At 64.5% G+C, this 14,323-nt stretch overlaps 2 protein-coding genes across 4 annotated transcripts in view; one reads left to right on the forward strand and one right to left on the reverse strand.

Moving 5' to 3' along the window:
* Positions 1–117: 117 nt before the first annotated feature.
* On the forward strand, positions 118–11,793 carry NFKB2 (nuclear factor kappa B subunit 2). Its single transcript, XM_076338619.1, has 24 exons — positions 118–153; positions 3,388–3,583; positions 4,680–4,724; positions 5,216–5,291; positions 5,785–5,825; positions 5,928–6,026; positions 6,271–6,422; positions 7,254–7,360; positions 7,517–7,675; positions 7,782–7,886; positions 8,016–8,101; positions 8,227–8,365; positions 8,445–8,564; positions 8,671–8,853; positions 8,992–9,133; positions 9,279–9,393; positions 9,590–9,797; positions 9,888–10,057; positions 10,208–10,310; positions 10,442–10,671; positions 10,867–10,936; positions 11,040–11,212; positions 11,290–11,401; positions 11,486–11,793. The coding sequence occupies exons 2-24, from the start codon at positions 3,539–3,541 to the stop codon at positions 11,605–11,607; spliced, it is 2,802 nt and encodes a 933-aa protein (XP_076194734.1). The 5' UTR covers positions 118–153; positions 3,388–3,538; the 3' UTR covers positions 11,608–11,793.
* Positions 11,794–11,977: 184 nt separating this feature from the next.
* PSD (pleckstrin and Sec7 domain containing) overlaps positions 11,978–14,323 on the reverse strand; it is a 50,146-nt gene continuing 47,800 nt past the window's right edge. For all 3 annotated transcript variants that reach the window (XM_076338617.1, XM_076338615.1, XM_076338616.1), the window contains 2 exons: positions 14,100–14,243; positions 11,978–13,878 (listed from right to left, as the gene is read on the reverse strand). In XM_076338617.1, the coding sequence (XP_076194732.1) occupies positions 13,639–13,878; positions 14,100–14,243 (384 nt within the window). In that variant the 3' untranslated portion in view covers positions 11,978–13,638. The remainder of the gene's footprint in view (positions 13,879–14,099; positions 14,244–14,323) is intronic.

The raw sequence follows: 14,323 nt of genomic DNA on the forward strand, positions 1-14,323 counted from the left end.
GTCGGGTCGTGTCCCCCCCCCTGCTCCTCGCCGCTGCCGCTGTCCCCGCCTGGGCGGAGCCGGGCCCGGGAAGCCCCGGGAGGCGGAGCCGGGCCGGGACTTTCCCGGGGCCACGGCCGGGGCGAGGCGGCCGCGCTGGGGCTGGGGCTGAAGGTAAGCGGCCGGGGCGGTGCGGGCCGGGCCGGGCCGGGCCGGGCGCTGGCTCCGCGGGGCCGGGCCGCCCCGGGGCCGGCTGCCAGGCAGGGAGGGGGCAGCCTGGGGTGGGGACCGCTGCCCGGGGGCGCCGGTCCCCCGGGACCGGGGTGAGCGCGGCTGAGCCGTGAGCCTGCCGGGCAGCGGGCAGGGCTGCTTGCATCCGTGGGGAGGGCATCTCAGCCGAAAGCACCCGTGTGCCCAGCCCCGGCCCGTGGGGATGCGCCCGGGGGGGGGATGCTGAGCCTCGCTGCTGAGCCTCCCTGTCCATCCTGCACAGCAGCCTCCCGTGCTCTGCCTGAGCTGAGCTCCTTGGCTCTCACCAGGTGCACGCTGGGGTAACAGGTGCAGATGTATCCTGATTCCCAGTGGAAAGGGAGCTGAACCAGTCGAGAGGTTTAAAGTTTCAGTGCCAGAGCTGCCCGTCCCCGCTGAGGGGTCTGCAGCGGCCAGCCCTCTGCGGATCCTGGCCTCCCGCTCGCCGCGGCTGCCATGCCCGTCCCCGGCTGCCTCTCGGCCAGCTCTTGGGCTAGCTGGGAGAGGAGATGTTGGGAAGATACAGGCTGGAGAGAGATCTGCTGTCTTGGCGTGGGGAGGAGAAAGCAAGTCCCAGCGCTGGTGCTGACATCCGTTTCCCTGCCAGTGGGGAAGTTGCTTATTTTCCTGTTTCCGCATTGCCGGTGAATACTGCCCCATGCCATGGCTCTCCCTCCGCGTGCTGATCCCTGCCTGCGTGGTGAGCAGGGCTGGCTTGCTGCCTGCCCCAAGGGGAAGAGATCCGCGCCCGCAGGCTCAGCTAGCTCTACCCCAAAAGAAGCTGTGAACGCTGATGTGGTAGTGATACCACAGGCAGAGTGGAAACCAGGGAGAGTGAGAGACGGCAAACGGCTGGCTGGTGCTGAGAGGGGTTTTCTGAGGGCGCACAGATACACAACTGGAGCCGATGGTTCATAACATAACAGCAAAGCAGCTGATTTACAGGCCCTAGAGGAGAAAACCAGAAGATCAGTGGGTGGCTGGGGTTTGCCAAAACCAACTTGATAGCCACAATGGGAGTAAAGGCATTTTATGCAGAGAGATACGAATGTCTTCGCGGTGCTCAAGGGCAGGCTGTCGGGGAGGGGAAGGCTTGGACAGCTTTCAGGGAGAAGGGATTTCTCTCTGCCACGCTTGCAGGTCAAGGACTTGGTTTCCAGGAAGTGTCTCAGAAACAAAGTCCCTGTGAACCCTGTGTGAGAGGGACTTGGCAGCCCCTTGCCAGACCCTTGCCAGTAGCTGTTGGGACTCCTGGGATGGAGCAGAGCACAGGATTTGTGCAGAAAGCAAGGTCAGGTATTTAGGGCCATCATTTGCAGGCGTTAGCAGGCCCCAGGGGAAACAAAAAGCACAGGGAATAGTATGTTAGAGGAGCAGCCAGCTGGGTGGCTGGAACACGTCAGCTGTACACCAGGGCGGTTCGGAGCAGAGCTGTGCTTGTGCCGCCTCCTGCGTTTCTGGAGCACCCTTTCCCATGGCTGCTAAACACTCCCGCCGCAGACAGACTGACGGACGTTTCCCTCCCGCCCGCAGGGCATTGGCTCTGCAAGTCAGCCGGCAGTCACGGGAGGAAAGAAAATAGCACCTGCATTACTAGGTCATGTTCAAGGAGCTGCAGGCATGGAAGAACGGCTTTAACTCGTGCCGCTTGCCGGCGGCTGGCCCTTAATTGAAGCAGTCTGGCTGGCACGGGGAAGCTGCGCCATCCGGCAAGGGTGCCGTGGCAGTGCTGCGCTCCAGGGCAGGGAGCTGGTGCTGCTCCGGGCAGTGCGTCGCAGGTGGGTTGCTGCTCTTTCCCCCTGTTCCCAGCAGTGCCCGGAGAATCCTTCCTGAGCCCTAGGAAGGTCTGAAGATAAGGAGGAATTAGACCAGCAAAGGGGGGCTGCAGTGTGTGTGCAAGCCCAGGGTCCAGGCCAGACGCTCTGGGGTACCATGGAGCAGGGGATGCTACTGATGGCAGGAGGGGGATGGGTCCTCTTCTGGGATGTATGGGGGATAAAAGCTGAGTGTGCTACTCTCCTAGGGGAAACCCGGGGTCCTGGCGGCCTGAAGGGCACGGCTGCTCGGTACAGGAGGCAGGACTTACCTCGAGAGCAGGTCTGAGGTTGCCTGAGGTTGCTCTTCCAGGAACAAGGAAGTGGGGGACTATGCTCTAGCTCTGCTCAACGAGCAAGGTGGGCTTCCTCTAACGCGCACTGTGCGAGTGTGTAGGTATACAGCCAGCAACCTCGCAAGTGAGCCAGAGCTGCGCGCGCTGGGGAGACGCAGGCGCAACCCCATGATATTCCTTAGTCATGCTGTTTGCTGCAACAAGTGGAAGTGTCCGTGGCAGCGATGAGTGAGCTGTGGAAACCCCTCTAGAGGGGATGGGGCTGATGGCACTGGAGAAGGGGAGCTGTTCTGTTCAAGGGGCACAGTCTGTTCTTCTCCAGCATCTTTGGGCCTGGGCTCCCCCAGCCAGGCTCAGCGGGTGGGGTTCGAGGTGGCTGTTCCCCGCACACCGAGGAAGGATATTTGTCCCCTCCTTCACCTCTCTGGGAAATCTGTGCCAGCAGATGAGGTGGCTGGCTGGTGGTGGTGGCAGGCTGAGGCTGCTCAGGTGGGATGTCCGGCGGGATCCTGACAGCAGGCAGTGCGTGCTGCTTCCCACAGGCCAGCTGGGGTTGTGTCCGTGCTCCCAGGCTTTCGGAAGCCCCTGCAGAACAGCAGGAGGAAAGTCCCACCTCGCTTCACAGTGCTGGATCTCCACCTTCACCCTCCTTGCACCCCCCACTGCACCTGCAGGTCCCTTGGACCCCACGTCCCGGGCTGCACCATTGTCTGGGCTGCATCCTGCAGTTAGGCTGGGCAGGGGCTGCCGGAGGTCGGCTGGGCTCAGGTGGCAGGCCAGCCGGGGAAAACCTCAGGCCTGGGGCCACAGGGCAGCCCCTTTGGAGGACTTGAGTGGCTGGAAAATCTCCTTGAAAAGGCTCTTTTCAGCTTCTGAAGAATATGAGTCACGCACGGGTTGAACAATCCCCTTCCTTCCCCTCTTCTCCCACACACCCAAAATCCCCTGAGCGGGACCTGCAGCAACCACTGATTCAGAAATTCATGGTATGAGGGCACCGTGGAGTCAGATACATTTTTTTTTTTCGTTTTTTTCTTTCCATTGCTTAGCGAGGAGAAGAAATGTGGAGCAAGAGAGTGTGCCCGGAGGCTCTGCTCTGATCCTGCCCCTTTGCTAGAAGTCTCTGGTGGTTTCCCGCAGTCAGGCAGACCTTGACCCCAGCGGGACCCCTGTCTGCAGTAGCCAGCAGTCCCCGTGGCAATGCTGGGGCTGGACGGGTTGCTGAGACCAGCGTCTTCCTCCCCGGTGAGTAGGATGGTGTGAGCGCTGTGCGTGGCGGAGAAGGGGCTGTGCTGCTAGCGGTGCCTTGCTGGGGTCGGCCGGGAGCATGCAGCGCCGGGTGCTGGGGTGGCGGGAGATGCTCGCACGGGGGGCTCTGGGGCTGCTGCTCCCGCTTTGAAACCAGATGCTTCCTAGCAGGAAAGAGGGAATGGGAACACGGATGGCAAATGCCTCTCTTAGGCCACCTCTGTGGGAAGGGGCTGCCGTGTAAGTGGAAATTGGGGCAGCGGGGGAGTGGGAAAGCAACCCCTTTGTGTGCCTGGCGAGGGGGTGCCATGCACCTGCTTCGGTCTGCAGAGTCCTGACAGCTTCCCCTGGCCAGGGGGGAGACACCGGCCTTTGGGGCAGCACTTTGGGTCCAGGGGGGCTTGGAAGAGGCATCCCTGTGCGGGAGGTGCATCATCAAGGTGAGATGATGCGGGGTAGGGACCTGGGAGGCCCCAGGGGCTGCCACCGGGTTTTATGGCACGTTCCGGTTGGTTTCAGCCATGCTGCGCTGCAGATCTTGTTGGGAAAGGGCGCGATGGCTGGTCAACGGGGACCGGCGCCCGAAGCGGGGCAGGTGGCCGGAGGCAGCAGGGGGTAAACCCCTCCGTGCTCCCGGGGGAAAAGCTCGGGACCTTCGGGAGCTCCGGGGGTGCCAGGGAGCGCCCAGGCGAGAGCAGCCGGGGGGGGGGAGGCGGGCGGGCGGCCGCCGGGATTTCCAGCCCGCCCGGAGCCCAAAACTCCCAGGCGGCGAGGAGACGGCCCGTCCCACCGCCCCCGGGCCGGGCCGGGGGAGCCGCCGGCGGGGCGCAAGGGCAGCCGTGCCCCGGGCCGTGCCGAGCCGAGCCGAGCCGAGCCCCGCTCCGAGCCGGGCCGGGCCCCGGGCCGTGCCGTACCGAGCCGTGCCGAGCCCCGGGCCGTGCCGAGCCGAGCCCCGGGCCGCGGCGGTGCGGGGCGGGGCGGTGACGCGCGGTCCCGTCATTTCCCGGCTCGGCGGGGTTTCTAGGGACTTTCCGGAGCGGCGGTGCCTTCCTGCCGCCGCCGGTCCCCGCTCACCCCCGCGCTCTCCCCGCAGGCCGGCGGCCGGCCCCGCGCGGACATGGACGAGCAGTTCCAGCCCGTGAGTGCGGCGCGGCGCGGCGCGGCTCGGCCCCGGGGAGGGAGTCTCTGCCCGGCCCCGGCCCCGGCCCCGGGGCTGCGTCGGGGGCAGTGCCTGCCCCACGGGTGGGGTGGGAGATGGGGGTCTGCGGGTGCTCGCGGGGTGGGAGATGGGGGTCTGCGTCCACCCCCAGGGTGGGCGACGGGGGTCTGCAGGTGCCACTGGGGTGGGAGGAGGGGGGGTCTGTGTCAGCCCCCAGGGTGGGAGATGGGGGTCTGCTGGTGCCGCCAGCGGTGGGCAACGAGGGGTCCGCACCTGCCCACCCCTCTTCCCCGGGAGGGACGGGGGATCTGTGCCTGCCCCCTCCACTGCCAAGGTGGGCAATGGGGGTCTGTGCCAGACTGCCCCCCCTCCCCCAGGGTGGGAGATGGGGACTGTGCCTGCCCCCCAGGGTGGTTGGGGGTTCCAGCCCCAACACACTCATCACACTCATCTTCCCTCCTGTCACCCAGTGCCTGGATGGGTTTGACTACGACTTCAATCTCGGCTCCCACATGATAGAGCAGAAGGAGCCCCTGATGGATACGGGTAAGGGCCCTTCTGGCTGTGCTCTCCCAGGGGTCCCCGGCTGCAATGGGGTTTTCCGGCAGGCTGACTCATGCCTCGTAGTTCCCAGCAGCACCACTGCCTGTGTCCCCGCTGGCCCCACTGTGGGCTGGCTGGGAATCCCTGCCCCGTGCCACTGGGACGGGGACTGTTCGGTCTGGCCCCACTGCTCAGTCTACCAGGGACCTGAGGTTGGATTATGACGGGTCCTCAGGGGCTCCCCGCTCCTCGAGTGCCAGAGCATCCTCTAGCCCTTCCCTCCTCTCCCTGCTGCTCTGACCACTGCTCCCAGCTGGGCTCTGACAGCACAGGGGCTGGGGGCCCTGGGCACCCCTATGGGACATACAGGGGTCACCTCACCTTCAGCACCATCCCCATACCTCCAGCATCCTTACTGGGAGCACGCACTTTGGTTATCCTGTGTTTCTCAGCGGTGCTTTGGTTATCCTGTGCTTCTCTCCTCTCTGTCCTCCAGTGGAAGGTCCCTACCTTGTCATCATCGAGCAGCCAAAGCAGGTAAGGACGTCACCCAGGTAAGGGCAGGCGTAGCTGTCACCCCCTGCTCTCACGGCGTCAGGTGTGGACCACCCTTGACTGACCCCCTCTTTGCCTCCGCAGCGGGGGTTCCGGTTTCGGTACGGCTGCGAGGGCCCTTCACACGGGGGGCTGCCAGGAGCATCCAGCGAGAAGGGGCGCAAGACCTATCCCACCGTCAAGGTGAGTGCTGCCCTGGGAAGGGGATGGGGCAGCGTCTTTGGCCGGTGTGTGTGAGCACCGGGAGGGTGCCTCGAAGGAAGGACGTGACCTGTATATTAAGCTCTGCACGTCTCCTGGCACTGGAGGGATGGGAGGGCTGCAGCAGGAGGGGTGGTGGCCATGGGGAGGGATAGCAGGGGTTTGCAGAGAGTCCTGCAAGCTCCTGAGATATTGTACCTGACTCCCATCTCCTTTCTCCCCACAGATCTGCAACTACACAGGGATGGCCCGGATCGAGGTGGACCTGGTGACGCACAGTGACCCTCCCCGTGTGCATGCCCACAGCCTGGTGGGCAAGCAGTGCAACGAGGCCGGCAACTGCATCGCGATTGTGGGACCCAAGGACATGACGGCTCAGTACGTACGGAGGGAGGCCCGGGGTGGCCTCTTGCCTACACAGGGTGGCTGGGGGGCTGTCTGCAGCTTAAGGGCTGGGGAGAAGAGGAGGGTTAGTGCATCCAGGAGCTGGGTTTGCTGGATGGGGCCAGGAGTGGGTTTGGACAAGGTCATCGGTACAGCTCTGTCCCCTGAGCATTTTGCCCAGCTCTGGGTCCGGCACGTGCAGCTTATTTTGGGCTTCTGTCCTCGGGGTTGCAGCTCCCCAGCTTTGCAGATGACTTATGTAGCCAGCCTGAGTCGCAGGGTTGTTTGGTAAGTGCTGGCGGGTGGCTCCCTGCCCAGGCAGCTGCTGAGGCAGGAGCAGGCAAGCTCCTGGCTGCTCAGGTGGCTGTGTGCCCTGACACTGCTGGCCCGGCAGCCTGGTTTGGAGAAGAGGGTGTTTTCCCTGGGTCTTCTGCTGGAGCGGGACAGGAGGGGCCAGAGCTGCGTGCACTTTACTGCTGCATATGAAGTTTCTTGTAGGTCTTGTAAATCCAGCCCCAGCTGCTGGCTCAGCCTGGTCCCGTCTGCATCCCTCTGGCCTCCAGCCCCCCTGGTCCCCCGCTTTGGACTTGTCACCTGTGGGAGCCTGGAGTTTCCCAGCCACCTCTTTTCTGGGCTCTTTCCCTCCCCTCTGCAGTTGCTCCTCTTTTCCCTGCACACGTTGAGCCCCTGCTGCCCCGGGCAGCACCGCTCTGTGCTTTGCTCAGCTCCTTCCCTTCGGCACACGGGAGCCTGTGTGCTCCCCAGGCTGGCTGCTCCCAGCCAGGGCACGCCCAAGATCCCAGCGGGATCCCTCTTCTCCTCCAGGTTCAGCAACCTGGGTGTGCTCCATGTCACCAAGAAGAACATGATGGAGATCATGAAGGAAAAGCTGAAGAAGCAGAAGATGCGTAACAGGAGCCGACTGCTGACAGGTGAGGGCAGCCTGGGGGCTCGGTGGGACTCGGTGCCCTGAGGGGAGCGGGGACCTGCTGTGGGGTGAGAGCTGAGGGGCTGGTAGGGGACGGGCAGGGGGACCTGGAGCCCTGTGCCCTTGTCCAGCCTGATGGTGTCTCCCCCTGCGCCGGCAGAAGCAGAGCTGCGTGAGATCGAGCTGGAGGCAAAGGAGCTGAAGAAGGTGATGGACCTGAGCATCGTGCGGTTGCGCTTCACTGCCTACCTCCGCGACAGCAATGGGAACTTCACGCTGGCCCTCCAGCCTGTCATCTCAGACCCCATCCATGACAGCAGTGAGTGTGGGGCCAGGCCGGGGAGGAGACAGGGCAGGATGGGGTAGGGAGGTGAGGGATGCTCTGTCTGCCACGGCAGCTCCCAACGTCCCCTTTCGCTCTGCAGAGTCCCCAGGAGCTTCCAACCTGAAGATCTCGCGGATGGATAAGACAGCAGGCTCGGTGCGGGGAGGGGACGAGGTCTACTTGCTGTGTGATAAAGTTCAGAAAGGTAAAAGCCGTTTCAGCCAAAATCTTCCAGAGGGGCTGTGGCGGGAGCCCTGGGCAGACAGGGGTCCGTGTCCCTGGAACCTGGCGGGGGCGGGGAGACAGGCGGTGGCAGCCCCCCTTCTCTCCCCAGATGACATCGAGGTGCGTTTCTACGAGGATGACGAGAACGGCTGGCAGGCCTTCGGGGACTTCTCCCCCACTGATGTGCACAAGCAGGTACGGGGGAGGCAGGGGGGTGTCCTGCCGTGCCCCGAGGCAGGCGGGTGCCATGCGGAGTGGGGGAGCCCCGTCCCTGGCTCCATGCAGGAGCGGGACCCCACGTCCATCTGTCCTGCCCACAGTATGCCATCGTCTTCCGCACGCCCCCCTACCACAAGCCCAAGATCGACCGTCCCGTCACCGTCTTCCTGCAGCTGAAGCGGAAGCGGGGGGGCGACGTGAGCGACTCCAAGCAGTTCACCTACTACCCCGTGGTGGAAGGTGAGCACCCCCCGGGCAGGCTGGCGTGCCCCCCGCCGCCGGGGCTGCCCCTCACCCTGCTGCCCCTCTCTCCCTGCAGATAAGGAAGAAGTGGAGAGGAAGCGCAAGAAAGTCCTGCCTCAGTTTCCCCAGCACTTTGGTGGGGGCTCGCACATGGGGGGTGCCGGCGGGGGGGCCGGGGGCTTCGGCTCTGGAGGAGGTGAGTGGGGACACCTCTTCCCCCTCCCTGCTCGGGCAGCCGCGGCCCAGCCCTGGGGGCTCCCCGTGCCCCTCCGGCCTCACCCATCCTCACCCTTGCTCTGCAGGCGGGAACCTCAGCTTCCCGTACTCCCCTGGGCTGGCCTACAACAGCATCTACTCGTCCAGCCCCCACCCCGTGGGGGGCTACCATGGGGGTGTGCAGATGAAGGGCCCTGAGGCAGAGGGGCCCGGGAGCGACAGGCAGGTGCCTGCGGAGAGCGTGTACTGCAAGGAGCTGCAGAAGCATGGTAGGAGGGGGCTGGGCTGGAGCGAGGGCTGGGGGACATCGCTCGGGGCCGGGTGCCGCTCTCCTCTGCGCCCAGGGAGGATGCAGGAGGGTGGATGGGGCTCTGTTCCTGGAGGTGACATCCTGCTTTGCCCCCCAGCCCAGCTCTGCCAGCTGTGGATGCTGACGCTGGCCCGTCGCAATGCCCATGCCCTGCTCGACTACTCGGTCACCGCCGACCCCCGCATGCTGCTGGCGGTCCAGAGGCACCTGGCCGCATCACAGGACGAGAACGGAGACACGTGAGTGCATGAAGGGTTTGAGGGGAGAGTGTGGGAGCCTTGTTGGCCGTCAGAGCCATTATGGAGGCTCTGAGGGGTGGGAGGTGGCAGAGAGGACCTGGAGAAGCATGGCGCTGAGCCAGGGGCCATCCTGCTCTCTCTACAGGCCTTTGCACCTCGCTATTATCCATGAGCAGACGGCTGTGATCAAGCAGCTGATCGAGGTCATTGTTAGCATTCCCCGCCAGCAGATCATCAACATCTCCAACAACCTGCAGCAGGTACATGTTTCCCAGAGCAGCCAGTTCTCCTCTACCTGGGGCTTGCTTCTGTTTCCTGACCCCGGGGGCTCCCGTTGCTGCTCCTGCTGGGGGGAGGCTGCAGGGCTGAGCACAGTGCAGCCACGCTAGCAAGGACGGTGCTGCAGGACTCGGCTCCTCCTGCGAGCACTGCTGAAGGGGTGCTGCTGTCCCGCAGACGCCACTGCATCTGGCAGTCATCACCAAGCAGCCCCAAGTGGTCCAGCTCCTGCTGCAAGCCCATGCCGACCCCACCTTGCTGGATCGCTACGGCAATTCCCTGCTGCACCTGGCACTCCAGGCTGGCGATGAAGAGATGCTGAGGACGCTGCTGGCCCACCTGGGCTCGGCTGCCCCTTACCTGCTCCACCTGCACAATTACCATGGTGAGCGGGGCTGGGAGATGATGGGTAGGAACCCGGTAGTGCTGTCGTGGGCTCGGTCGGAGGGCTGCTGAGCCTCTCCCCCTGTTGCAGGCCTCCTGCCTGTGCACCTGGCCGTGAAGGCAAAGAGTCTGGCCTGCCTGGACCTGCTGGTCAGGAAGGGAGCGGACGTGAATGCAGTGGAGAGGCAGTGTGGGAGGACCCCGCTGCACCTGGCTGTGGAGATGGAGAACCTGAACATGGCCACCCACCTGGTGAAGAAGGTACGGGGGGGCTGGTGGGTTGGTGGCTGTGGGATGGGGATGGGGTGCAGCCTCCCCTGGGGGTCCCCTGTAGTCTGAGGGGTGATTGGAGGCAGGGGGGCGGCAGCGCCCAGGCAGCCCATCCTCACAGCCTCGGGCCTTTCTTCGTAGCTGGGAGCAGACGTCAACAGCCGGACTTTTGCCAGGAACACCCCCCTGCACCTGGCTGCCGGCCTGGGCTCCCCCACCCTCACCAAACTGCTCCTCAAAGCTGGTAAGGCACTGCCCTCCCTCCCCTCCCGCACCCCCGGCTGCCCATGCTGGGGAGTCCCCGGGCACAGAGCAGACCCCTGCGCCCTGGGCCGACCTGCCCTTTTGGGGGCTCAGTTCACCCTTCCCTGACAGGGGCAGACATGATGTGTGAGAACGATGAGCCCATCAGCCCATCCTCGTCGGAGGCCAGCAGCGACACGGATGCTGACCCCGAGGAGCAGGAGCTGGCCATGGAGCTGGGGGAGCCGGCCCCAGCCGTGGTGCACAGCACCAACCCCAAGCCCCCTGCGCAGGGGCACGGGCAGGCAGGGCACAGGCAGCACCGCTGCCACACGCCCCTGGACCTGACTCGAAGCCAGAAGGTGCGTTGCACGGGGGGTCAAACCCCTGGGAGCGTTTCCACGGGGGCCATGTCAGGGATGGGGCAGAGCTCCAGGAGATGCTCCTGCGAGGATGCCTGTGCCCCGCCGTGTCCTGGGGAGAGCCAGGGCATGGGGAGGCGGGGTGCATTCGCCGGTGCTTTGGGGAATGCTCACATCCGTGTGTCCATCCTGCAGGTGCGGGAGACCCTGCTGCAGGCCTCCCAGCAGGGCCCCGAGGTGGAGCTGCCCGCTGCCCCCTGGCCAGGTGAGCAGCCCTTCTCCCCACGAAAGCACTGTGCCCGGGCAGGGCAGGACCCTCCTGGCAGCGGGGACGGGCAGCACATGATGGAGGCACCTCTCCCACGCAGGGAAGGTCCTGTCGCTGGACAGTGAGGCGCTGCAGGGGCTGGAGCAGCTGCTGAACCAGGACTGCAGCGGGTCGGACTGGATCGAGCTGGCCAAGCGCCTGGGGCTCTGCAGCCTGGTGGAGACCTACAAGGACACCCCCTCGCCCAGCATCAGCCTCCTGCGCAGTTACGAGGTCAGTGCCCAGCCGGGGTGCCCCTGTCCCCCCTGCCCGTCCGGCTACCGGCCCTGCTCAGTGCCCTCTCTCTGCAGCTGGCGGGGGGCAGCCTGGAGGGGCTGCTGGAGGCGCTGGACTCCATGGGGCTCCACAAGGCCGTGAGGATGCTCCACAAAACAGAGGCGCTGGAGAAGCTGCAAAGCACAGGTATGGGGAGTGTGGGGCTGGGGAGGGTCCCCGCTGCCCCCCAACCCCCCCCATCGCTGACAGCACCCGGGGCTTGCTTTGCAGAGCTGAAGGAAGACAGTGCCTATGGCAGTGAGTCGGTGGAGGAGGAGCAGGCACCTGTGCTGGCCCTGAAGCCGGGGCCGGGGGGTGAGCTGCCCCACAGCCAGCAGCCGCAGGTGCACTGAGGGGCTGGAGCCCCGGCACCCGCCCAGGGGGGGCCGCATCACCCCCCACTCTGTCCTGCTCATGCAAGTGCCTTCCGGACTTGGGGCCCAGCTGCCTGGACTCAGGGGGATGGGACACAGACAGCTCCTGCCCCTCTCTGCTCTTATTTAATGGTCCCTCTTCTGAATAAAGGGACGCAGTTTCCATTCGCCTTTGCCCTCCCTCCCTCTCTCCAGCCCCAGCCCTGAGTAGGCAGGGTGCTAACCCCCCCGAGCCCTGCCTGGGGCTGGGAGTCCGGCAGCAAGGAGGCAGCTGCTGGCCCCTCCTCAGCATCCCTCCATGCCGGGGCTGTCCCCAGCCAGGGGGAGAAACCACAGTGCACACAAGAAGTGAAGAGCAAGTTTTACTTCAGTAACTGAGAGAAGAAGCTGTACAAAGGTTTTTCTCCCCCCAAGCCCCCTGGGGCAAGGGTGGATTTTTTTTTCTTTTTTTTTTTTTTTTTTTGCAATAGACTCAAAAGAGCAGAATAAAAAGTTTGACACATTCGCAAAGTCAGTGCTGAAACCAGCCAGGTCCCGGGCGGCCAAGAACAGCGCGTGTGACAGCCCCCGTCCGCAGCCCTTCCGCTGTCCCCAGACCCCTCCCTGCACACCCTGGGCGCTCCTGCAGCCATGCTCCGCCACCGGCACCTCGCTCCAGACGAGCATCCTCCAGCCCACCCTGGGGTGGTGGGGGCTGCCCCAGCCTGCCCCTCACCTTGGAGAAGAGGGAGCCCGCGGCCAAGGAAGGGACTGCACCACTGCTCTTGCAGCACGAGGACCTCACAGCGCTGCGGACGGGGCTTTGCCGGCAGCCTCCGAGGCCCCAGCCATGCTTTGGAGAAGCAGCATGGGAAGGAAAGCCGGCTCCAGGCTGTGCCAGCCCCGTACGGCAGCGGGGAGCCCCAAGTCAACCCTGGCTTTGAGGTTCACCTTCCCCTGCCAGGAATACTTACACGCTGTTACCCAACACCCCTCGGGTACGATGCTCACACCCAGGCAGCACAAACAGGGCCGGTCCAGGCTGCCGCTGGGGGGGGTCATGAAGCACCAGCGCATCAGCCTCCCATGCAGCCACGAGCGCAGCAATGGGTGCTGCCATCCCAAGGCTGCCTCCTCAGTGCCGGTGGCCACGGGGCTGTCTCTCTCCGAAGGGTTGCTGGTGCCGGAGCGGGGCTGGGGTGCAGGCAGCAGTGCACACAGGAGCCCATGCTCAGCTTGCTGCAGGAGGGAGCTGGGTCTCCCCCTAAGTCCATGTAAAAATCTCATCCCTCCAGAGTGCAGTGCCTACCAGACATGGCTAGGTTTATGGTTTTGTTTGTTTTTTTAAACAGTTCCCAAAAAGCATCAAAAGTAGCCCCAAAAAACCCTCCCTGGTGGTCAGCTCGATCTGGTACTAAAAAGTGCAAAACTGTATCACAAAAACCGTTCAAAAGTTGTAAGAAAGCGGGGAGGGTGCAGAGGTGGCTGGGGTGGCAGGGAGGGGGGCCAGGTGCCATCGCCCTCCTCCCCTGGCCACCAGCCCCAGGAGAGGGGGCAGGCCAGGGCAGGCCCCCTCCTGTCTGCCCCCCATGGCACAACGGAGCTGGAGGAGAAGCGGCCGCTGGCTTTGTTTTGCTGCGTCTTTTTTTTGTTGTTTTTTTTCTTTTTAACCACTGAAGAATTGAGCCCAGTGGGTGGGTTTCGGTTGTTCCCCCTCCCCAGGGCAGGGGGACTGGGTCCTGCAGCCAAGCACAGGACAAGGAGGGGCAGGAACGAGTCTGATGGGGCCGACAGTGCGGGCAGCTGCCGTGGGCAAGGACTTGGGACCGTCCTGCTCTGCCATTGTCTCCAGCGGAGGAGCTGCGGCCCTGCCTGGCTGGTGCTGGCAGCCGGGGAAGGGCTGTCACCCGCCCCCAGCTCGTGCCGCAGACGGACGGACTCATGCAGGGTCTCGGCAGGCACGTGGCCTCCATCCCGGCACCGGGGGGGAGCAGGAACGGAGCTGCAGCGCGGATGGCTGATGCCCCTTGCTTATGACTTCTGGGGGTGGCCGGGGGGCTGGCGGCCGGCGCGCTCTGAGACGTTGCGCTTCACCTTGGTGGCCGTGCCGGAGGGCTCCGCGTTGAGTGAGGGGCTGGAGTGGGATTTTTTCAGGCCATCATCCTCCCCACCCGCTGCGTCAAAGAGGGTGGACTCAAACGCTGCCAGGTCCTCGGAGCCGGCCTTCAGCTTGGCCCGCAGCAGCATGGCGTAGGTGCCGTAGCGGGATTTCTGGGGGGCACAGTGCAGTAGAGAGAGGGGTGGGGGGGATGCTCGTGGTCCCTCCACCCCAGCCAGCATCCCAGGGTGGGGGGATGCTCATGGTCCCGGAGCATGGCAGTGGCACAGTGCAATTCAGCTGACGGGGATGGGGGGACCCATCACTCAGGATGGCCAAGCAGGCAGGGGCAGAGGGGCTGGGGGCAGAGCGGGGGGGGCGTCTCCCAGCTCACCTCAAACTCCAGGTACTCTTCCTTCTGCTTCAGCTCCTCGTACTCCTTGCCTTTCACCTTCTTCTCAGGCAGCGAGGAGCGATGCTCCAGCAGCTCTGCTGACATCGTCTTGAACTTGGTCTCATGGCTCTTCACCTGCTCCTCCTGGGGAAGGGTGGCACCACGTCAGTGCCCCGCTCTGCCCTTGAGCTGTCCAGGGCCAGAACATGTTTTTTTTTTTCCCC

This window comes from Aptenodytes patagonicus, chromosome 5 (assembly GCF_965638725.1).
Source record: "Aptenodytes patagonicus chromosome 5, bAptPat1.pri.cur, whole genome shotgun sequence".
Lineage (NCBI taxonomy): Eukaryota > Metazoa > Chordata > Aves > Sphenisciformes > Spheniscidae > Aptenodytes > Aptenodytes patagonicus.

Bases quoted from the DNA above. Each gene is read 5' to 3' on its own strand.
- NFKB2 (XM_076338619.1), top strand. From the start codon at position 3,539: ATGCTGGGGCTGGACGGGTTGCTGAGACCAGCGTCTTCCTCCCCG. The intron at 8,854-8,991 runs GTAGGAGGGGGC...TTTGCCCCCCAG, and splicing joins CAAGGAGCTGCAGAAGCATG to CCCAGCTCTGCCAGCTGTGG. The intron at 10,311-10,441 runs GTAAGGCACTGC...CTTCCCTGACAG, and splicing joins CAAACTGCTCCTCAAAGCTG to GGGCAGACATGATGTGTGAG.